At 36.7% G+C, this 15,279-nt stretch overlaps 1 protein-coding gene across 2 annotated transcripts; it reads right to left on the bottom strand.

The window, feature by feature from the left end:
* Positions 1-2,666: 2,666 nt before the first annotated feature.
* Positions 2,667-10,442, bottom strand: arxb (aristaless related homeobox b). Of its 2 annotated transcripts, none has more exons than XM_017492085.3 (5): positions 10,085-10,441; positions 7,488-7,926; positions 6,661-6,706; positions 5,252-5,547; positions 2,667-4,795 (listed from the first exon to the last, which is right to left on the bottom strand). In XM_017492085.3, the coding sequence occupies exons 1-5, from the start codon at positions 10,242-10,244 to the stop codon at positions 4,555-4,557; spliced, it is 1,182 nt and encodes a 393-aa protein (XP_017347574.2). In that variant the 5' UTR covers positions 10,245-10,441; the 3' UTR covers positions 2,667-4,554. The 2 variants fall into 2 exon arrangements, with proteins under 2 accessions (XP_017347574.2, XP_047017720.2); XM_047161764.2 differs by lacking the exon at positions 2,667-4,795 and adding an exon at positions 4,807-4,967 and having other exon boundaries at positions 10,085-10,442.
* Positions 10,443-15,279: the final 4,837 nt, after the last annotated feature.

The raw sequence follows: 15,279 nt of genomic DNA on the forward strand, positions 1-15,279 counted from the left end.
AAGCAATGTAGCAATTAGCTCGCTTGACTTTGGACAAGCAAGCAGCAAATTGGCACTAGTTTTGGAGCATAATTAATAATTTAAGTAATTCTTAAAGTAACCACTCAAGTTGTCTTCTTATGCAGAATTATGGTAAACAGTACAGGATGATGGTTAATAATTTTGAAGTGGCTAGTTAACTCATCATTTTGGAGCTAAATCAATTCCCTTGAATAACTTTTGTTATTCAAGGGAATTGATAACTTTTGTTATTCAGTCTCTTGAATAACTTTTGAGTTAAAAAAGAAATTATGAAAGATTTTATGATGTAAAGAATGAGAATTCTTTGAGAATTAAAGAGAGTACACCAGAAGAAGAAAAAGTAGAAAAAGGAGAAGTAGGCGGAGCTAAGAGGAGTAATTTGCTGGTGAAGGACTTGAAAATGATCAGAAACATCAGTGGACATTGTGTATAGAACTACTCTATGGAGACTCACACCCCATGCTGTGTTTCAAATGATCTTCTCAATAATGTGTGTAGCCTGCTGCTGCGGAAATACTTTTGCAATTTTACATGTAGATCAGTTTTGAATCGTGTTTCTCCGAATCTTATTGAAAACTCGATTGCAGTTCATCTCAACACAATCCGTTCCTTCCTCCTCTCCATTGCTTTCTCTATCTGAATCCGTGAAAGACGTGTAATCAAGTACAAAATATATGATGCATAAAAGATGTAACAGAGTAATGGAGTTTGTATTCCACTGGTCAGACGAATATATATGTACATATAGTTCAGAAATGAGAAGCATATGCAGGACCTGTCTTCATTCATTCATTCATCTTCAATAAGAGCTTTATCCAAGTCAGGGTCACGGTGGATCCGGAAGCTATCCTGGGAACACTGGGCTTGAAGCAGGAATATACCCTGAAAGGGACACCAGTCCATCACAGGGCACCATGGACAATTTGGAGTAGAAAATCCAAATATTCTGGGAGGTGGGATGATCAAACCAGGGACGCTGAAGCTCAGATGGCAACACTTCCTTCTGCGCCAGCGAGCCACCCAGTCTACACTGTCTTTCATTTATTCTTTCATTTTTAGTAACCGCTTTAAATGATTGAACATTGTAGTAGCTGATGTAAACTTTGCTGATCTAAAGCTAATAATAAAACACTGAGTAAAACATAAAAAGTCCCGGGGTCAGTGTTTGTAACAGTTTTCCAAGTCTTCAGGACAGAGGAGTTTGTGCCTTCTAGGTAATATAATGGGTTTGCATTTGTCTTATTAACTTCAAGGAAGAGGAAAAAGATGGAACGACTAACTAACTTGTCTCATGGTTGTTCCATTTCACAACATTAAATGTAACTATGAATGGTTAAAAACACAGTGTCATTCATTAATAAATTCAAATTTGCAGTTGTTGACACATTACTGTGCTATAAGAGGAATAAAACACTTCAAGGTGGTAACAGAAACACTGCTTTGCATTAAGCTGTAATCCATCACCTCCTCAATGATTATTTTCCTACAAGGGCAAGCCTCATTGTGTTTTATTTCTTATTGAAGATGTGAGTAAACGCAAAGGGATATGAATCCCAACACTTTGAGTAATACTCCACTTTTTAAAACTGTTTTGCAAAAATTGCATTCCCTAGACCAGTGGTCACCAACCCTGTTCCTGAAGATCTACCTTCCTGAAGACTTTAGCTCCAAACATAATCGTGCCTACCTGACCATCTAATCATTGCCTTAAGAAGTTCTTGATCAGCTAAAACAGGTGTGTTAGATTTTGGTTGGAGATGAAACCTGCAGGAAGGTAGATCTCAAGGAAGAGGGTCGGTGACCACTGCCATAGCATAAATGTCATTCTGTTTTGAGAAAAAACTCCATTAATGACAGTCCATAACAGATAACAGAATCAAATGAAATCCTGAAGAAATCCTCAAGAATCATTATATGTCTGTAAGTTAAGTCTATTTTTGGTAAATTGAGGCTTTAATGATAAATAAATGGGTGGTATAGTGTATAAGTTGTATAGAATTTTACAGAAGTTCTGTGCAATTCAGATTAATATTTAAATATTGAAGGCATTCATGTAGAGTTCTCCACACCTTCTTGTTGTTTATAATCTGTTTCCATTCAGTCTAGATTGCCACTATTTGCCTATATTTATGCTCAGTTCCTGAAAAAATTGTCCCAATTGGGGTGGTGGTGTGGAAATTTCAATGTCCATGTGTTTGATTTCAGTAATTCTGGTTGAAAGGAGCTGTGATTTACAAATATACTTGAGTTGAATTATGACAGGAATTTGCAGCACAGAAACCGTGTGTGTGTTTTAAAGGGTGATTAGGGGCTGAGCAGGTTGGGGCTGAATGGAACCCAGCACTCTTAAAAGCACTCGATTATCTCTGATTGCTCCTCTTCACAAGGCAGGCAAACAGAGAGATACCTTTTAGTGCTATAATTTGGACAAGAATTAAACATGCTGCACTTTTTTACTCAGTAAAGTCAAAGGAAGCAATAATGGAAAATAATGAGAAATTAATACGAGAGAGAGAGAGAGAGAGAGAGAGAGAGAGAGAAAGGGATAAGGGTAGAAGAGTTAAATATTCAACAGATTGCAGACAAAAACCGTGCTTTAGAAGAACATTGTGCCAAGGATGCATACAACATGACAAGCTGTTAAACAGATCTTTTAATGTTTTCGTTAATAACTACATACATATATTAAAACGCAACATTCTACAGTAATGTATTGTCTTCCTTGTCCTTGGTCCTTATTCTGGACAAAAGGCAATTACTCTCATGCATTTTTTGTTTTTTTTCTTTTCTATTTATCTTCCTCCACCTCAGTCATAACTGCTAATTTCATTAATCGCTCCCTTTGCAAAGCTACATCATCAAACCCTGATGCTTCTCAGATCAATTTATCCACATAAAACAATTCCTTCCTTGTTTTTTGAAATGACATTTTATTACATTACATTGTTAGCCACTATGTTCTGCAGTTGTGTTAGGGTAACTAATTTTGATTTCCATGCCTACGACATTAATTAATTTATTTCCAATCACTGTAGTCATAGCTGCATAAACACCTATATTACATAACCTAGGATAAGTCAGTAATCCTCCACAAGTTAAGTACTGACACTATATTTCTCTTTTAATAATTTTACAATTTCCACCACAGATCAGACAAAAAAAAAATATTCTTAAACCCAGGCCTAAATGTGGTGGCTGCTACCAGCCTTCACACTGCTCAGATCATCAAAACGTCTCTGCAGCTCGGCTCTTTAAGCCGTTACACTCTATTGTGCTCATTGTATACCCCTGTGTACAGGGCCTTAAACAGAGAGACACTTGGGGTGAGACATAATACCTTCACTCCCTGCCATAACTCATCAGCTCCTTTCTCACCCTGCAATATACTTGCACTGAAAATGTCCATTTCCAGAGAGTTTTAAGTTGATCACGCAAATAGATTAGTTCGATTCATTTGATTATGTTAATCCCTGCACCTTTTCATGAGGCCTACCCTGAATAGTGTTGGGACAAAAGATTGTGTAAGACCTCTTTTCATAGGGAATTAGTATTTATCAGTTCCTGTTATTCATTGCATTGTAGAATGCTGTGGAGTAAAAGAAGGTAGTTAGTGACAGAAATCCGCTTCAGGTGACAAAACGCTTCTCTTATCCTCTGAACTGAAATCTCCGCAATGACAAATCACTTTATACACCGAACTAATTGGATGATGACTTAAGTGTGGAAGAATTATGTTGGTTGGAAGAAGTCCAGGCTTACAAGCAAAGGCCATTCATTCCGATATCCACATTCTGAAAGGGACAAAAGCAACGGCAGCGAACAAAATAAGCTTCTTAATGTGTGTGAATGGTGCTGAAACAAATTACTACTAATTAGACTACATGGATGTCAGTGGAGGCGCTAAGGCTCACAAACCTGGCATTCAGCATACATAAAACGTCAACATAAACAACATTATGCTTTCTTAAAAAGCTTTAAACCTACAGAGGATGATTTTTTTACACCATGAGGTTTTAATGCTTTTCCTGATTCTCTGGTTAGCTATAATTTTAAAAAAAGTTATTAAAGTACAAAAGTATGGGGTTTTGGCATATGTGTCCTTCCCCTCTGGCTGTTTTAATCAGCTTAAATTTTAAGACAGCATAACACTTCACTTCACAGCTTTATTGTCATTCTTTTCACATATTCTTGGCTCATTCAGCAGTTAAATAGTGAAGTGCAGGTTTGTTCTCCCCTGAACTAACTTTCTCACAAGATTTAAAAAAGCAAATATAAAAGTTTTCTTTTAATAACACAAGAAGACTATTCTTTAAAGCTTTTCATTTTCCCACATATTTTTCTGTTCATATTGAAATTTAAATATACAGAACTCTGGTTGCTGACCAGTCCCTTTGGCATTGCTTCCATCAATTAAAGCCATCATGAAGCTTCAGTAGTCATAGAGGTTGGTTCCTCATGAGGTTCCAAAAAAATTCTTCATGCTGTAGTGCACTTTAGCTTTGGTCTCATGTCTTGGGTGTAGGGAGCAAGGCATCAGGCCTCTTTTTCAGACGTACCAGCTGTGAGGACACTGAGTTGACCGATGTGAGCTGAGTGCTCCTTGGCTTTGAGCCGCAGAGCCGCAATGCTGGACGCACGGCGATCCACAGGCAAGGAAGAGGAACATAGATTGGATGAGGATGTGGAAGGAGGATGAGGAATGTGAAGGGGAGGCAGAATTTGATTCTCTGGGGTGGGAACAGGCAGTCTTTGAAGTGCCAGTGGAGTGAAGAATCTGAAAACAATTTGAAAATGTTTTTGGTTAAAAAACATCACAATTAGATGAGGCAAAGTATCTAGTACAGTATTTTGCCTGGAAGCATATAAACCCTAAAACTTGTGCTGCATTCAACTTAACTCAGAAGTGGAAAGTCAGAACTTGGACTTATGCCATTTTCATTCTTGAGCTACAAGTTGGAAAAAAACATGCTCGTCTTATGTTTAATTTGACTGTTGTATATTTTAGAGAACTGTATAGTCAGTGTAATAGGTTGAACAGACTAATATGTCTGTATTTCGATTAATCTGAGAATTACTCATTTAAATGCAAAGCTACTTTGCTTACTGTTGATGCTGTAAGCAGCCATCTTGATTTGACATTATGTGCTGAAATCTTTTTTTTCCCTAGTCAGAGATCAGAAATTCAGAGTTACAAGTTTAGTCCAATGCAGCATTACTTAAGAAGTCTCACCTTCCAAAGGAGGGGCTGATAAGGGCAGGGTGTCTGAGCATTGCTGCTCCAAGCAGAGAGCAGATTCGGTTTGGGGGTGCAGGGTTTGGGATGGGCTGAGTGAATCCATGGAGGGAGACAGGCCACCCTGACTCGATGCCTGGGTACAGGTTGGGGCTAAATGCACCCCCACCCAGATAATGGCATAAAGGCTGTGCTGCACTGATGGGTCCAGGAAATGGAAGGCCTAGGCGGTGAGGTTGAACCCCAGCCTTCTCTCTTTTTCTCCATTTTGCACGTCGGTTCTGAAACCAGACCTAAAGGAGGAAAAGGTTCATTTGGTTAACATTTACTAATTAATTTGGCAAACCATATTTTGAAAATATATTTGAACAAAACTTTGAACAGTTTTTAAAAGGAACACATCAAACTTTGAAAAGGGACAGATAAAAAATGTGTGAGCAAATATTTCCTTTTTCTTTTCTTTTTTTAAATGAAGCTAACAGAAACCAATAAAAACTAGAGGACTGTCTAATGTAACTTTGGTGAGTCATAAATCAGCAAAAAAAAAAAAAAAAAAAAAAAATCATAAGTCAGTCTATCCCATTAGCACAAGTTTCAACTCCAATAGAGGACAAACAGGCACAGACAGCTTGATTTTTCTATCTTTCCATCATCCATCTTATTAACAATATTTCAGACATTGTAAATTATATTAGATGTTTTTCAGGAGCAGGAAATGCTGGAACAATCCCAAAACATTTGTATTTCCTCTCAGTGCTAAAATACACAAAGTTTAGTATGTGCTGTTGTTTTTGTGAGTACTGTACTATATTAAAAGAATATATGTGTTCTTGGTGAGGAATGAAAGTAGCATAAATTTGTACAGATATTACATAAAATAGCACAAATAGAAAAAGAAGAAAGCAGAGAGGAGAGTGGGAAGACAAAAGGAGCTAAATCTACAAGAAACTAGGATTCATTTTCTGATATATAATCGTCCATCCAGGACTCATTTATCAAACTTGACCAGTATAACAATAAACTTTGTTGTAATTCCTAAATTTATTATCCATGGTCTAATGTTTTTTTTTTATTGTTTTTTTTTTGTTTTTTTTTGTTTTTTTAGATATTCCAGCTAAACATTAAGTAATTAACATTTGTTAATAAAATAATAATAAAATTGCACTTTGCACATATAAAATTCCAGAATCGCATGCCCGAAAACACGCTCGCGTTAATAAATAAATTATATTGAATATAAAATAAGATTGCAAAGTCAGTTGCTATGTTACGTGGGTCCCAAAGCACAGGATTTTTTTGTTGTTGTTGCTTTGTTTGCTTGTTTGTTTGTTTTGTTTTATTTTTCATCCGCTATTTTCATAGGCCTATATTGTAAGAAATAATTCGGCAAAACTAAATGCACTTACTTGCACGCGCGCTTCCGTCAGATCGAGCCTCATGGCTAATTCCTCCCTGAAAAAAGAAATGATAATGAAAGAAAATGGTTAAAATTATTCCATTATTAGCCCCGTTACAACACTGACCGTCTCATTTTCGATTGCTGGATTTTTTAATTATTTTTTTAACTTTCACACTAAGGCATTAATTGGCCATTTTTGGGTAAAATATTTAAACAATTTATTTCTTAAGGAAGACGGATGGGTCAGTTCAGCAAAAGACACGTCTGTAGTTCCAATCTGTGTAAAATTTAGTTAAACCCATAAAACTAGAATAATACCAAACAAAATGCTATATTAGACTACTAAATTGGTATTTTACGATTTACAGCTATTAGAGTACATATTATTACTAGGCTATATATTATTCACTGCTCAGAAATTTGTAATAAATAAATAAATAAACTAATAATAATAATAATAATAGCTACACACATTTATTTCGTTTCGTACAAATATAAACTTATAAACAAAATATAAATCCTAGCTAACCTACTCATTTAAGACAATATACTTTTTTAAAATGATACTTTATTACACTTTATAATTAAACACAGCACAATTTCAGTGTTAAATTAATTTTTACATTCTAGATTTTCATCTTTGTCCAGTTGAACTTCAGATTCAACACTGAGGATTTAGCTATGTGGATTTTTATGTTAATGAAAGTTGGCTAAAGACACAAATGAACATTGCAGGTGTTAATGGAAGCTACTACTCTTAAGTATTCATTTAACACTGGCTAGATCACTCTTAGGGCCGTGCAGATGTAAATAAGTTCTTTGGGTGATGTGTACCTTGTGAAAACGTCAGGGTAGTGCGTCTTTTGGAAAGCCCTTTCTAGTTCATCAAGCTGGTAACTAGTGAATGTAGTCCTGTATCTCCTTTGTTTGCGTCTCAGTGTCACGTCTTCAGCATCACTGCTCGGTGACACATACACACCGTCCTCGCTGTCCTTCGTGATTGTATTTGTCTCTCTCAGTACGTCCTCGGATCCCGGGGAGAGACGTGTGTCGGGAAGTGCTCTGCTCTTAACCTCCTCGACTTTATCCTGAGCAGAGCTGCCCTTTAAGGAACTGATGAGTGCATGTTCCGGGTAGGAGGAGTCTAGACCAGCTCTGAGCTCCAGCTCGTCTCCTTGTGCGCTGTCGGATTCGTCTTCCCGCCGCGGACTGAACGAGCGCCGCAGTTTGGGTGGCAGTTGCAGGTCCATGTGAGGAAGCAAATTTTTCCCAGCTGCACATAGATGGGGGATATGTTAAATCAGTTTTCACAAATGATAAAGATGGACGAATTACTGTGGCAACTTTTCCCCCCCAAGTTACGTCATAATAATAATAATAATAATAATAATAATAATAATAATAATAATAATAATAATAATAAACAGTGCAAGCATAGCCACTCTACTATTTGGCATGTTTTTGGATAATGGGAGGAAACCGGAGAACCCAGAGTAAACCCATGTAAACACTGGGGAGAACATGCAGTCAGGACCTCAAGATCGAACGGGGGACCCTATCATAGTTCATATAAAATCAGTCATTTAAAAAAAGTTCATGTTTCTATGTTTGGAAGTTGGTTTGAGATAAAGACAGAATTATTTATTTTTAGTAGACCTAGGATAAATTTCCACTTTACATCCAGTGTACCCGGGATTGACTCCAGATCCACCACCTGGATGCAGCTGTTATTGAAGTATAAATGAATTAATCAATGAATGATAAAATGTACAATGTAAAAAAAAAAAGCCTACACAGCAAAATCACCAGTGTTAATTTAACACCCACAGTGTTGAATTCACACCCTTCAGTGTTTATATAAGTCTACTGGACTCATAAATAAACACTCTGGGTGTTAATTCAACACTAGGGATTTTACTGTGTAGTTAGATTGTTATGAGAATTTAAAAGAGACATGTATTGAGATATAATATGTATATATATATATATATATATATATATATATATATATATATATATATATATGTATGTATATATGTGTGTGTGTGTGTGTGTGTGTGTGTGTGTGTGTGTGTGTGTGTGTGTATGTATGTACACTACCAGTCAAAAGATTGGAGACACTTGATTGAAATGTTTCTCAAGATCTTAAAAATCTTTTCCTCTGAAGGTGTACGATTAAATGTTTGAAAACAGTGTTGTAGACAAAAATATAATTGTGCCAACACATTCATTTCTTTCATTAGAAAACTAGCATTTTATTTACAAATTTTTTTATTTTATTTATTTATTTTATTTTTTTGCATGACTTGGAGCGATATATTCCCAAAAGCAGCCAATAAGTGTCCAGCATAGGTGGGAACTCCTTTAATACTGTTTAAAAAATCATCTCAGGGGGATTCCTCAAGAAATTGGTTGAGAAAATGCCAAGAATACATTTCTGGAAATTCTAGGCAAAAAGGGTATCTACTTTGAAGATGCTAAAATACTAAATTATTTTGGATTTATTTTGGATTTTTTTTAGCACAACATAATTCCCATGTTAGGGATTTAAATAAAGGATGAGTGTTGTTTAGCTTTTGACTGGCAGTGTATGTATGTATGCTGTACAAAAATGCAAAGATGCCTTCAAATATAATGATGTTCAATGTTTCTACATTTAATAAATACTATAAAGATCAGTAAACACTAATAAATGAAACAAAGACAATATATGTGAGAAGCCTTTGCTTTTTGTTTATTTATTTATTTAAAGTGACTGGTCTCAGGTACAATGTGTGCAGTTTTATAAGGAGGTTAGCTGCTAAGTTTTACTAAGCATCTTGCAGAACCAGCCACAGTTCTGGGCTTTGACTGTCGCACTTGCTTTTTATTTCTTTTTAAAACCAAGCAACCTTAATTATGTCTTTTGCCTGAAACGTGGTCTCTTAGATAATATACTGCTTTCTTTACTGACATACAAACTCTTGTTCTGTAACATTTACATTTGAGCTGGAAAACTAATATTTGCAAATCTACATTGATAATGTAGAAGTCATAAAATACAATAAAATCTATAACATAATATCTATATCCTATGCATAATGGAGATCCTTCAGAAGTTGGTGGAGATACAGTACTTTCACAAGATTATTGCACGCTTATGTACAGTACGGTAGTTTTACGACGGTCCCTAACTCGGTAGCGAACATGTAAAGCTACAGATCGTTTAATTCTTGTCAAAAAAAAAGGAACAATTTTTACAGGGAAAAAAAAACGATAGGAAAAAACTTGTGCTTGTAGTCTATTGTTTAATTTCATCTGCCCCTGGCTCAACCTCTAATTATTATGAATACGACAGGGTACATTTTGGCAACTTGTGGAGCAGAACGCACATCAGTGTCACATCAATATTAAACCGACCGTTCAATCAGCTTTACTGAAATGATACACACCTTGGAGTTCCTCTGTCCGAAGTGTCGCTGTCAGCCTTTGCATCCCGAGGAGCCTGACTTTGAGAGGACTTCTGCCCAGTATGCTTTCAATACAGTAGGAAGAGAATAAAGTGGGAGACTTGCACTTGGCTGGGATTCCCTCTTCAGCCTGAGCGCTCATGTCTGTGCCTCTCTTAGACGGGATGTTCCGGGTCTCTGGGTCTGTCTGTCTCTCTCTGGTCACTCCACACTGGTGCACTCAGTCACATTTGTAGGCTACTGATGTTTCAGCTTCCCGCTGCTCTTCCTCTGATTGGCCACCGAGAGAAAGGCTCGATGCCGTGAGCTCGATTTCAATCATCACATTCATGATGATAATGGACAGCAGTGTCTGTGTCTGCGTGTGCGTGTGAGAGAGAGAGAGAGAGAGAGAGAGAGAGAGAGAGAGAGAGAGAGAGAGAGAGAGAGAGAGAGAGAGAGAGAGAGAGAGAGAGAGAGAGAGAGAGATATTGATCGATCGATCGATCGATCGGGAAAAAAAAGGAAAATAATAGTCTGCCAACAACAACACTATAATATAACAATTTCTAACCATTTGCATTGACGCTCTAAAACTCCATCAGTGGCCTACTTGTCATTTGTTCATTCATTATTTACAGTGAAAATATAGTGTGAATATTTTTGTCGTAATGTTTTGATAAACTATCAAATAAAAGAGCACTAACTGCACCTTTCACTATAGTTGTAGTGGAACCCTTACCTTTTAATATGTATGTAGCCTTTAATCTTTCACATGCAAACATATATAGCTCAGTTCACAAGTTTGCAGAATCTGCAAAATGTTACTAAACACACTACATTAAGAGCGGGAGGTGTAAACCTTTGAACAGAAGGATCAGTGTAAATTGTTATTTTGTTTAAAGATCTTTTTTTTTTTTTTTTTTTTTTTTTTTTTTGCACAGTACCAATTCAGATGCTAAATAAGATAGTTGCATGTCTCCCAGAAGACAAAATAATAACAATGTACACCAATCCTGTTCAAAAATTTACATAGTCCTGGCTCTTAATGTATCTGAGTTGCCTTCTCGAGCATCAGTGAATGTTTGCACCTTTTGTAAAAGTTGTGTCCGAGTCCCTCAGTTGTCCTCAGTGTGAAAAGATGGATCTCAACATCATATAGCCACTGTTAAAAGGAAAGGGGTCAAATATGTAGAAGATGCTGGAAAAGCAAAGAATTTGCAGGACCTGGAGGATTATTCTGAAGAACAGTAGGCAGTTTCACAGCTCAGGACAAACAAGGGACTCATGAACAACTATCACAAAACATAAACACAGTTGTTGATCATCCAGGTAACACACATATTAAGAATCAAGCGTATGTAAACTTTTAAACTGGTTCATTTGTGTAAATTCAGCTATTATTGTGTCTTGTGGACTATATGTAAACATCTATTATGTAAAATAGCTTATTTAGGGCAGCACTAAATAAAAAACAACATGCAATTTTATGATTCCTCTTTTTTTATTATGAACATTTTGCAGATTCTGTAAGGTGTATGTAAACTTAGGACTGTATGTATCACCTTAAAAATGTACTTAATTTAAAAAATAACAATAATTCAATACCATTTAAAGTAGATTTAAAGCACTTTCTAGGTAAAGAATATATATATTCTTTACCTTTATATATATATATATATATATATATATATATATATATATATATATATATATATATATATATATATATATATATACTAAAGGTATAAAAGTGTACCCTTGATATATTACCACCCAAGAAAAAGTTGAACTTTAGTAAAAAAAAATTCTGAATGATGGCATAATGAAAACACATGACCAAGTGAAGTAGATTTGTTAATAGATGAAGTAGTTTGTTTACTTTGCAGTAAAGTCATAATTTTGTTATATAACAGTATCAAGATTATGTCAAGCACTTTTCATTTGTAATTGCATTCCTTATACAATAAAATACAGTATCTCACAAAAGTGAGTACACCCCTCACATTTTTGTAAATATTTGATTATATCTTTTCATGTGACAACACTGAAGAAATGACACTTTGCTACAATGTAAAGTAGTGAGTGTACAGCTTGTGTAACAGTGTAAATTTGCCGCCCCCTCAAAATAACTCAACACACAGCCATTAATGTCTAAACCCCTGGCAACAAAATTGAGTACACCCCTAAGTGAAAATGTCCAAATTGGGCCCAATTAGCCATTTTCCCTCCTCCTGTCATGTGACTTGTTAGTGTTACAAGGTCTCAGGTGTGAATGGAGAGCAGGTGTGTTAAATTTGGTGTAATCGCTCTCACACTCCCTCATATTGGTCACTGGAAATTCAACATGTCACCCCATGGCAAAGAACTCTCTGAGGATCTGAAAAAAAGAATTGTTGCGCTACATAAATATGGCCTAGGCTATAAGAAGATTGCCAAGACCCTGACACTGAGCTGCAGCACAGTGGCCAAGACCATACAGCGGTTTAACAGGACAGGTTCCACTCAGAACAGGCCTCGCCATGGTCGACCAAAGAAGATGAGTGCACATGCTCAGCATCATATCCAGAGGTTGTCTTTGGGAAATAGAAGTATAAGTGCTGCCAGCATTGCTGCAGAGGTTGAAGGGGTGGGGGCTCAGCCTGTCAATGCTCAGACCATACGTTGCACACTGCATCAAATTGGTCTGCATGGCTGTCTTCCCAGAAGGAACCCTCTTCTAAAGATGATGCACAAGAAAGCTCACAAACAGTTTGCTGAAGACAAGCAGACTGATGAGACAAAGATAAACTTATTTGGTTCAGATAGTGTCAAGCGTATGTGGCGGCAACCAGGTGAGGAGTACAAAGACAAGTGTCTCTTGCCTACAGTCAAGCATGGTGGTGGGAGTGTCATGGTCTGGGGCTGCATGAGTGCTGCCGGAACTGGGGAGCTACAGTTCATTGAGGGAACCATGAATGCTAACATGTACTGTGACATGCTGAAGCAGAGCATGATCAGTATGCAGTATTCCAGCATGATAACGACCCAAAACACACCTCCAAGACGAACACTGCCTTGCTAAAGAAGTTGAGGGTGAAGGTGATGGACTAAACCCTATTGAGCATCTGTGGGGCATCCTTAAATGGAAGGTGGAGGAGCACAAGGTCTCTAACATCCACCAGCTCCGTGATGTCATCATGGAGGAGTGGAAGAGAACTCCAGTGGTAACCTGTGAAGCTCTGGTGAACTCCATGCCCAAGAGGGTTAAGGCAGTGCTGGAAAATAATGGTGGCCACACAAAATATTGACACTTTGGGCCCAATTCGGACATTTTCACTTAGGGGTGTACTCACTTTTGTTGCCAGCGGTTTAGACATTAATGGCTGTGTGTTGAGTTATTTTGAGGGGACATCAAATTTACACTGTTATACAAGCTGTAAACTCACTATTTTACATTATAGCAGAGTGTCATTTCTTCATTATTGTCACATTAAAAGATATAATCAAATTACGAAAATGTGAGGGGTGTAATCACTTTTGTGAGATACTATATGTGCCATTCTGTTTGCAATACTAAAGTAACTAACTGCAGGTCCAAACCAGTGACACTTCTCATACACTGCTACTAAACACACATGTGTGCACACACACACATGCACTCTGCAAGATGCAAATTTGGAAGACAGAAAAAGGAAACTGAGGAAGCAGAGAGGGGAAGGATGCTTGTAAAAGATGCAGAGTCAGGTATGGTGATGAAGAGGAACCCTCCCCCAACACCCCCCCCCCCCCCCCCCCCACACACACACACACACAAGAGGAGTTGATCTTATGTCAAATATGCTTCCATGAACTATGCAGGCTGGACAATATACTAATAACCCCCCCCCCCCACACACACACACCTAAATATCCTTATGTAACTCAAAACAAATCACAGAGAAATATGTTACTCCATCACAGATGCATTACATAAAATAGCACATCATATGTTGGTACTAGTGATATTGACTAGTGATTAACTTATTTGGTCAAAGAAACCAATCATGAGTTCTGATGAAATTAGTTTATTTTGAATCGTGTGGTGTTTTGGATGCTGTTGTGCTTTTTAGATATGAAATAATAAGTAAAGAGTTCACTGGCATAAACATATGATTGGATATGGTGTAAATGTGATTAATGTAATGAATACATTGGAGATGTGGTGAATAGTATGATGATATTGGTGAGTGTGGTACGTGCGCGCCCCCTGCTGCTTAAATAGGGGTATCCCGACCTTCTCCAGTACAAATAAGAAACATCAGCCTTCCATAAAATAAGATAAATGCATGTATTTATACATGATAATACTACTGGAGTGACCCACTCGGGCTTATAAACCTCCAGACTATCATGAAATCATGAAATTTCATATTTATTCTAAAGAAATGTATTTATGGGTCTGTTGTTTTCATAATGGAAGTTGGTCTGGATTTATAGTTTAACTCGAGAATGTCGCTCACAAATTTATATGATTTTAGGATATTTGTAGGATATTTCATATGTGACAATTAGGCTGTGGACATTGGGGACGTGTCCTTTTCACTTCCTGATAGGCCTAGGCCTCTTTTTACAAGTGTCGTCAGTTAAAAAAAAAAAAAAAAAAAAAAAACAACTTTAATATAACAACTCATGGAAGAAATGGATCCATCCATCCATCCATCTATATATACATATATACTATATATACATATTATTCTAGGAGATAAATGTATGTACACTAATTAATAACAAAGTGTGCATGTAAACTACATTTAACTAATATAACTTGCTTTATATAGTTACAGTAAAACCCCGTATATACGGGCACTCTAGTTTCTACCTCGTCTGGATTATCCATCATATGCCACAGTATGTTATAATGACCGTCATATTATCTAATCTAATTGTAGTATATGCAAATAGCTGACATTATGAGGTCCAAAAATACTCATCATTCCGATTGGAAAAGGTGGGGGTACATTTAATTGGGTCAAATTTAGCATAATTTTTTTCAGTGAAACACGTTTGATATAGGCAACTTTTAAACAAGTATACGTTTTAGTTACACGTAAACACATGCAAAAACGATTTAAACTTCTTTAAACTAGAACCTTTGTTTGAATTTTGTTTGTATAATGTTAATGATGGCGGCTGTGGCTCAGGTGGTAGAGCGGGTTGTCCACTAATCGTAGGATTGG

The sequence above is a fragment of the Ictalurus punctatus genome, chromosome 18, assembly GCF_001660625.3.
Source record: "Ictalurus punctatus breed USDA103 chromosome 18, Coco_2.0, whole genome shotgun sequence".
Classification (NCBI taxonomy): Eukaryota; Metazoa; Chordata; class Actinopteri; order Siluriformes; family Ictaluridae; genus Ictalurus; species Ictalurus punctatus.

Bases quoted from the DNA above. Each gene is read 5' to 3' on its own strand.
- arxb (XM_017492085.3), bottom strand. From the start codon at position 10,244: ATGAGCGCTCAGGCTGAAGAGGGAATCCCAGCCAAGTGCAAGTCTCCC. The intron at 6,707-7,487 runs GTACACATCACC...TTCTTTTTTCAG, and splicing joins TACCCTGACGTTTTCACAAG to GGAGGAATTAGCCATGAGGC. The intron at 4,796-5,251 runs GTGAGACTTCTT...AATTGTTTTCAG, and splicing joins ATCAGCCCCTCCTTTGGAAG to ATTCTTCACTCCACTGGCAC.